The sequence below is a fragment of the Manis javanica genome, chromosome 7, assembly GCF_040802235.1.
Source record: "Manis javanica isolate MJ-LG chromosome 7, MJ_LKY, whole genome shotgun sequence".
Lineage (NCBI taxonomy): Eukaryota > Metazoa > Chordata > Mammalia > Pholidota > Manidae > Manis > Manis javanica.
In genome coordinates, this window is record NC_133162.1 from 76,163,501 (window position 1) to 76,172,000 (window position 8,500).

The 8,500-nt window shown below is 42.7% G+C and overlaps 1 protein-coding gene across 1 annotated transcript; it reads right to left on the reverse strand.

Annotated features, from left to right (window-relative positions):
• Positions 1-5,951: 5,951 nt before the first annotated feature.
• OR13A1 (olfactory receptor family 13 subfamily A member 1) lies at positions 5,952-6,938 on the reverse strand. Its single transcript, XM_017648959.1, has one exon. The coding sequence runs from the start codon at positions 6,936-6,938 to the stop codon at positions 5,952-5,954; it is 987 nt and encodes a 328-aa protein (XP_017504448.1).
• Between the last annotated feature and the right edge of the window lie 1,562 nt (positions 6,939-8,500).

An 8,500-nucleotide genomic window follows, 5' to 3' on the forward strand; every position in this document is an offset into this window, starting at 1 on the left:
CTTCATCAGTCAGGGTCCAGGCAGGGAAACCACATCATATATATTAACTGAAAGGATTTAATGCAGGAATTGGTTAGTTGAGTACTGGAGGCCTGCAAGGGCATGAAGGAAGCACTGGGGTGACATGGAGACAGCAAGTGCAGAGACCAGAGTGAAGTGCGGCTTTATCTCCTAGGACCAGAGGAACAGCGAGGAGGCCTGAGATTGAAACTGAGAAACCCAAAGGAGGGGCCCCAGGCCAGAGATCCCTATGGGTGTGCTTCCTGGACAGGCCTGGTCTTCCTATGGTGCACAGAGACCCCACAGAGCTAAGGCTCAGGCCCCTGTGGACAGGCCTCAGCAGGAGCTGCTTCCTCAGGACCTTGGAGGAGTCCCCACTGAACTGGGATTCCAACCACTGAGTGGGCAACAGTGGTGACCACTGAGGCATCTCGGAGGCGACCAATGAGGCTGTTCCTGCAAGTGTGAAAACTGCCCGAGCTGCTGTCACTAGACCCAGTCACTTCTGCAGAGTTAAAGCAGCAGCATCACAGTGATGCTGACAGACAGAGGAAGCAAGTGGGACAGAGCAAGCCCCTGCTCCCTCCTGTGTTTCAGTCTCCCCCTAGGGCCCCCTCTGGACAAAAACTAACAGGAATCCAGCTGCAAAGACAAAATATGGTTTGCAGAACCCCATGTCCATGGTTCCAGATCTAGATTTTGGGCTGAGAGCAGCAGGTTAATAATGAGCTGGTTGCTGCCCAAGGAACTCGAGATCCAACCCTGATCCACACTAGCTCAGACAGCTATCCCAGCATGAGAAAAGCAGGAAAAGGTGGTATGTTCCTTGGTGTGTGTATCCACACAAGTTATGCTGGGCAGATTAATTAGCATCCCAGGGATTCTGAGTGGAAGTTGTATTACTATGTGGGATCTCAGTTTTTCCACTACCAGGTATAGGAAACATGGGTGACAGTTCCATCTTAGAAAGCACACATTTATAGTGCTATGTAATCACATCTGTTTCTTATAATTAAGAAAATGAAGAATCCAATAGATCTCATTCTTCTGATAAGTCTATCATAGTCTGAGCACAAGTGTTTAAACAGGGAAAGACAAATATGGGAGCACACAAAGGCAGATTAATTTAGTGTCAAATTACAAGCAGATTCAGACTCCGATGTGTGGGGAATCCTAGGCTAACAGAGACATGAGCCTTGCTCACTCCCAAAAAAGGACAAAGCAAGACTGAATTAGACTTGGTCCTGAATGTGACATGGGACCAGTGTAAGGAGATACTGTGCTTAATAACCCTGATGCCCTCCTCATGTCACGCTTTTGCAGAGAATGTCAGGGCCACTCTCTAGCTGGGCTCCCAGGAGAGTAGGGTTCAGCTGTGGTGACTGCTAATAAATAGAGCTCTCATCGAGTCGGGTACTGGGCTCACGCCAGCTGATAATGGAGGACTACAGTCTAGCTATGCCTCTGGGCTCTGTCCCCTCCCCCACAGGGTGGGCTAAATGCCTCTTGCTTGCCTTTATCAAAGTAATTCCTAGACCCTCTTTTACCAAAAGAAAGAGGGATCTTAGATTAAATCTAAAAGATAAAATAATAATCTGCTCCAAGCAATGGAAATTAACTGTGATAGGGCATCTCCAATCTTTTGGAAGGGCCCTTTCTCTGGGGAAAAAAATCCCTGCATCTGCTGGACAGGGATCTATGAAATCCACATCTCGGAAAGTGGCTCAGGTCTTCCTTTTCTGCTAATTAAGTGGCGGACATCATTTCAGTAGCCCTGACAAAAGTTTGTAGGATCTCAATCTTCTGTCCTCTGCTGAGGCCATTATGACCTTTCAAAACATACTCAAAAAGACTGTGCTTCCAGACCCATTGGTCAGGTTGGAAGGGAGCTACTGTGAGACAACAGGTTAATAATGAGCTGGTTGCTGTGCAAGGAACTCAAGATCCACCCCTAATCCACACTAGCTCAGACAGCTATCCTAGCACGAAAAAAACAGGAGAAGGTGGTATGTTCCTTGGTTTAACAAAGTCCATTGTTCCAACTATGCACAGCAGCAGAAGCTGTAGTTCATGACAGGCTCTCATACACTTTGGTGGTTCACTTGTGCTCTGGATTTATGGGGCTTCTGTTCAAGTCCTACCTCCACCTTCCACTCGTTGTGTGACTTGGACAGGTTATCTATCTTCCTACAGTGTTACTGGAAAACTAGAGACAGACTGTGATAGTACTTAGTTGCAGACCTGACATACAAAAGCTCTCATGTCAGCAGCAGGCAGTAGTCCTAGTGCAGAAGTGACAGTGCAGCAATCAGAAATCCTTCCCAGCATGAGAGAGGCTATCTCTGGTTGGCTGCAGTTCAGTGGTTCTCATCCAGGGACAATTTTGCTTCCCCTTTCCCTCAGCCAAGGAGATCTGGCAATGACTGGAGACATTCTTGCTTGTCATGGCTGGGCTGGGCAAGCTCGCACCTGGCAGGCGGAGGCCCAGGATGCTACAGCACACAGGACATCGATCCAGCCCAAATGCTAACAGTGTCAAGGCTGACAAATTGTGGTGCAGTTGCACCCAAGGATCAATTCCTAAACTGAAGAAAAAGGAAAGTCAATATAAAACACAACAATGCAACTATCTTATTGTCCAGGGTCAAAGGAAAGGAATGTGGCCAAGACTCCAGTTCATGAAGCAGGCTCCACAGAGGAGGACTAGATGTACCACAGCCCCCTATCTTATCTTAATCAGCCAGACCCTTCACTGTATGTTGTGCTGGTTCAGACCAATCTTGTTCCATCACTTACAGGAGGTCTGCTTGATTCAGGGAGGTCAAAAGGGCAAGGGATTGTGGTTGGGAAATCATTCAAAGAAACAATGTGTTTTCCTTGACTCATATACATTATCAAAGACAAAAAGCAGAGAAATTGGTAAAGGTAAAGTTCTATTAGTTCTTCATTATTGCTCTTCAAAAAATCGATAATGTGAAGTCACAGTCAACCAGTTATACAAAGTACAGCATAGATAATATAGTCAATAACATTGTAATATCTTTGCATTATGACAGATGGTAACTATGCTTATCATGGTGAGTGTTTAGTAATACATGTAATTGTCAAATCACCATGCTATACACCTGAAATTAATACAATATTGTGTATCAACTATACTTCAATAAAAAGAAAGTGGTTAGAACTGAGAAAACATATGATAATTTAAGAACACTTAACTCAAATTTACAAATCAGTAGAATGTTCATTAGAAAGTGGAAATCTAGTTTTAGCCAAACACTATTTGTTATCCATTGGATCGATGTTAGTCATTAGAATTCAAGTGGTTTTTATAGTCTTGTAAGTGTTTAATTTGTATATTTGTTAGGATCGATGGTTGTGTAAGAGCTATAAGCATAATGATTTTATACTTTTTTTTCTGTTTATAGGCATATAGGTAATATGATAAAAACTATTTAGTTCAAAAATAAGGGCTGTCTGCTGAATGCCCATATGTCATGAGTTTGTCTGCATTAAATTATAAGAACTAATTTAAAGAAATAACATTATGGACAAGCAAAAGCTGTTTCTCTGTCTCAGCTAAGGAAGGCAAACTGGCACCAATTCCTTCAAAAGGAGCCACACAACACACATACACACACACACACACACACACACACACACCACATGCATGCATGCACAAAGCCTCAGTTGTCAGGTCAGCTGAAGCAAAAGAGTACATTTGTTCCTGAGAAGGCAAACTCCAAGCAGAACAGCACTCTGGCAGGAAAGGATGCTCCACCTGGACCAAGAGGGTAGCAGAGAGAAGGGCCAGTTGCTCACATAAGGCTCTGAAGGACAAAGCCCAAGACAGAGGGCTCAGCTGAACAGGGAAGAGAAGAGGAGTCCATTTCTGTATGGTCCAATGCCACTCAGCCCCCGCTTACCCTTTCCGGCTAACACTGCAAATTTCACCCTAAGCCACGCAGGGACAAGGGACTGTGACATCTTGCTCCTTGACTGTTCCTGTCCTCAGCGATCGCTAATTGTAGCATCTTAAACTTACACGGCACTTGATATTGTTTTCAGTTCTCTCATTCAATCCTGATAGCATCTCTAGGTTAACTTATCATCCTCTATACACTTAAAAGGGTTGAGTGCTCAGAAAGAGTCTTAATTTGAACCCAGATCTTCTCCCCCCACCTTCAGGGTTCTTTCCATATTACAAACATCTCTGTCCATCCACACCATTACACTACATCCTGCAGCAAGACACCCTTTATACCATTTCTCTTCTTTTTATATTCATCATCATAGGCACTAGTGTCCTCTTACCTGGGTTACTAGTTTTCTAAGGATATAGATCAAGTCTCATATTTCTGTTTTGCCAAATTAGTAATACTCTCTTAAACACTCAATTCTCAACTATTTTTTATTTTTTAAAAATCCATTACAAAATGTAGAACATATGAACATTATAGGAAACCAAAATGAATAATACAATATATGCTTTTCATGGCATGTTGAAAATCTATTAGTAATCATTTGAGTCATTAGTGGTAGTTCTCAAAACCTTATTCATTGGAAAGTCTCTGAGACCACTGAGGGCCTCAACATGTTATTTAGGTGTCAGAATTTTCTTAGAAGAGATTAGACCTGGTCCATATTGACATATATGCCAATGCCACAGTCAGGCCATGGTTCATCAAATTCTTGAATTTCATGCCCAAAATCAATGTGCTTCCAATGAATGAGAATGAGAATGAGAATACTGGATGAACAGCCATGGGCAACTCATCCCTTCTAAATCAGTATCAAACTCTAATCTCAGCTTCCATCTTCCATCTACAATAGCAAACAGTATGTGTTTTTATTCAGTCCCAAAGAGTCAGTTAACATTCACAACTTGCTTCTATCATTTTCAATGCATCATGATAAAGATAATAGATTTTCCAGTCCTGTTTTCTAACAGCATCTAACAGCATGGAGCTCAAACTCAAAAACTGTCTTCAACAGAAATGAAGGATTTGTCCACCCAGGTGTATCCTGAAACAATGGGAAGGTCACATTGTCTTCTTCTTACAATGCTGTGTAGCTTTTAGAGCTAAATCATAGCAGTTTTCCCCACTCCAGGTGACTGAGGTAGGTCAGATCCTCATGATCTGAGAACTAAGTAAAGGAGAAATGGGAAATCTCAGGCATTTTTCTAGATGCATAGCTCAAGCATCAAGTTGTAAAGCTGAAATTTGACATTCAAAACACAGTGGTGATTGTGTATAAATTATACCTCAATAAAGCTGTTAAAACAAAGTGATGAATCTAATAATACATTTTACCATGAGTGTTAGTGGGAAGAAACAGGAGAAACAGGAACAACGGTTTTCATTTGAACCAGAAACTATTATTTGAGTCTAATTATCTCCCGTGGAAATACATGTGGTAAGATAGTAGACAGAAGACTTCGTGGGGGCACCAGTGGTCACCTTAAAGCAATTCTTCATTCTGGTAATCCTCCCAGGACGCTGTAAGGTCCACACATCCTGCCTAGTTCTTTAGGAGCCCACACACCTAAATTCTACATATGATTTCAGGATTTACAGTCTGAACATTCATACAAAAGACGTTCATACAAAAAAAAGAAAAAAAGGAAAACATTTTCATACAACTGTGTCTAAAACACAAGGAGCCTTTTCTTCTCTTAGCCTTGTTTGACTGCCAACTTTGCACTGACATTATTACCTCAGGGTCAGACCATGAGACCCCATATCTGAAAGGCTCACATGGAACCACAGTCCTCACATCCGCCAGCCTCGGAACACCAGATTCCAATCTCATCTATGCAGGTGTTCTGCTTGGGTAGAAGAGATAGGTTTATTCACCTTCTAGTCCAGAAACTTGCTTATCAGACCCTTCACAGAAAAGTCAGCTCCCACTAAACCTGCACTCTGAAGAAGAGCTTCAGAAGACACAAACTAATTTCTGACATAGGGGAATAGCTTCTTGAGACCTGCTTTGACCTCCTTGTTTCTCAAAGTATAGATGAGGGGGTTGAGAGTTGGACTCAGCATGGTGTAGAGCACGCCAGCCAACTTGCTCTTTTCTGCACTGTAGCTGGAGACGGGGCTTATGTAGGCATAGAAGACAGCAGTGTAATACATACAAACTACAATGAGGTGGGACGAGCAGGTGGAGAAGGCTTTCTTCTTCCCCTCCACAGTTCGCATCTTTAGGATGCTAGAGATGATAAAGCCATATGACACGATGGTCATCAAGAAGTTCAATATGCCATAAAAGGCATCAGCCAGGACAATCATGATGCTGTTCACATAGGTGGAGCTACAGGAGAGAAGTAACAGAGGAGGCACCTCGCAGAAGAAATGGGTAATGACTTTGGGGCCACAGAAATTCAAGCGCAGCATCAGCCCAGTGTGGATGGCCGTGTTGGAGGCACAAAGCACCCACACACCTGACGCCAACAGGCTGCAGAATGCCTTGCTCATCATGGTGCTGTAATGCAGAGGGTGGCAGATGGCTGCATAGCGATCATAGGCCATGACTGTGAGGAGCAGCAGCTCAGAGGATGCAGACCATGTGAGGAAGTACAGCTGGGCCATGCAGCCCCCATAAGATATGGAGCATTCCTCTGACACCAGACCCTCCAGGGCTTTGGGCATGATGGAGGAGGTACAGATAATGTCCATAGTAGCCAAGTTGAACAGGAAAAAGTACATGGGGGTGTGAAGCCCAGGGTTGAAGGTGATGGCCAAAATTATGAGGATGTTACCTATAAGGGCCGCAGAGTAGAGGAAGAGAAAACAGCTGAATAAGACCACACGGTATTCTGGATGCTCTGAAAAACCCTGCAGGATAAACTCTGTTACCAGAGTCTGGTTACTCATGGTGCTCAGGCTGAGAGGGGTATCTGGGACTATCAGGTGAATCTCCACCCACAGCTTCATGTGATTTCAGGGCTAAAGAAAGAAAAACAACAGGTGTCCTAAAGGAAGTTTGTTACCATGTTGCAATCATACCTGACTTCATGGCATGAGCAACATTATAATAAAACACTAGGATTTATTAACCAAGATAAACACACCAATATGATAAAAGGCAAAAGGCATGAACATTCAGTTGATAAAAGTAATTATAATTGAGTAATTAAATTCACAAAGCCTCATTCAACCTCAGTTCAAAGAAATTCAAGTTCAGTCAATGATCCAGTCTTTATCAGCCATGATTTGGCAAAGTTAGAAGAGCATAATATTGACCAACAGCATGGGTGCCACGATGCATGCAGGCCTTTTACAATCCATATTTCATTTGAGCTAGAACTTTCACTTCAAGGAATTTATCCTAAAGCAATAATTAAGAGAATCTTCAAGATGTTATCATTATTTAAGATAGTGAAAATATAAAGGCAATCTATGTTCTTAAGGTGAGTATAGTATGATATATTGGTATAATGCTGTGTACTTATCAAAATAATGCTGTAGAAGTGTTTTACTGATGCTTATAAAGACAGAATGAATAAAGTTCAAAAGTAGTGAGTACAATAGGATCTCATTCTGAGTTTTTTTTTAAAGAGCAAGCTTGTACATGTACCTAATGTAACTACAGGAAAAACCACTGGTAAATGATAGACCAAAATTTGAACAATGGGAATGGATTATAGTTGATTCCATTTCCTTGTTTTTACTGCTCTGTATCCTCTTATTTTTCCACTTCTAAACAGGAGATGCATCATTTAATTTCCCTTCTAAGACTCCTCCGTGGCTCCCCACTGCTGGCAGAATGCTGCTCCCAGCTGCAGCTCCTCCGCCCACCTCCCCTCCAATGTCTTCCTCTCATCTTACCCCTCAAAGCCAAAGCTCCAGCCACACCCAGAACCCCCAGTCTGGCCAATTAACCCACTACACCTGGCTTTTCTGCTTTGTTCCTGCAGCCCCCTAGCTGGGAATACCCCTCTTCCCACGAGCCAGGTCGATCCTCATCCCTCTCCTTTTATGATTTCCCTTCCTTAGAGAAAAAGGACCATTCTCTCCTTTGTGGATCCAGTGCTGACTTCCATCCTGGGGCTCACTACACATTCCTTCACAGCCACGGTGCCCGACTGTCGCCCCTAAGGGCAGTACATCTGTCTTGGTCATGTCTGGGCATCTCTTCTTGGCACCCAGCCCTGTGCCTGGTATGGAACAGGTGGGCTTTCAAATATGCTTGTTGAAGTAATGCCAAAGCACAATCTAGGACAAATAAAACCAGGTGCTTTCTATTCTCAAGGCAGTGCACATTCTGTACTGTTTAACATCCAATCAGCATGGTACCACATTTGCTTTTCCTTTATTTTCAACTCTATTCATTAAAAGAATTAATTTAAGGAAGGTTTCATTTTCAATTAAGGATTCTGTTGTTTTTTTGCTTATTTTTTTGTTTTGTTAAACTTCAAGAAATGTATTTACCACTGAAGCATTTAAATGTTTACACAAAATGACTAAACATCATCTAGGATCAGGTCATATCACCA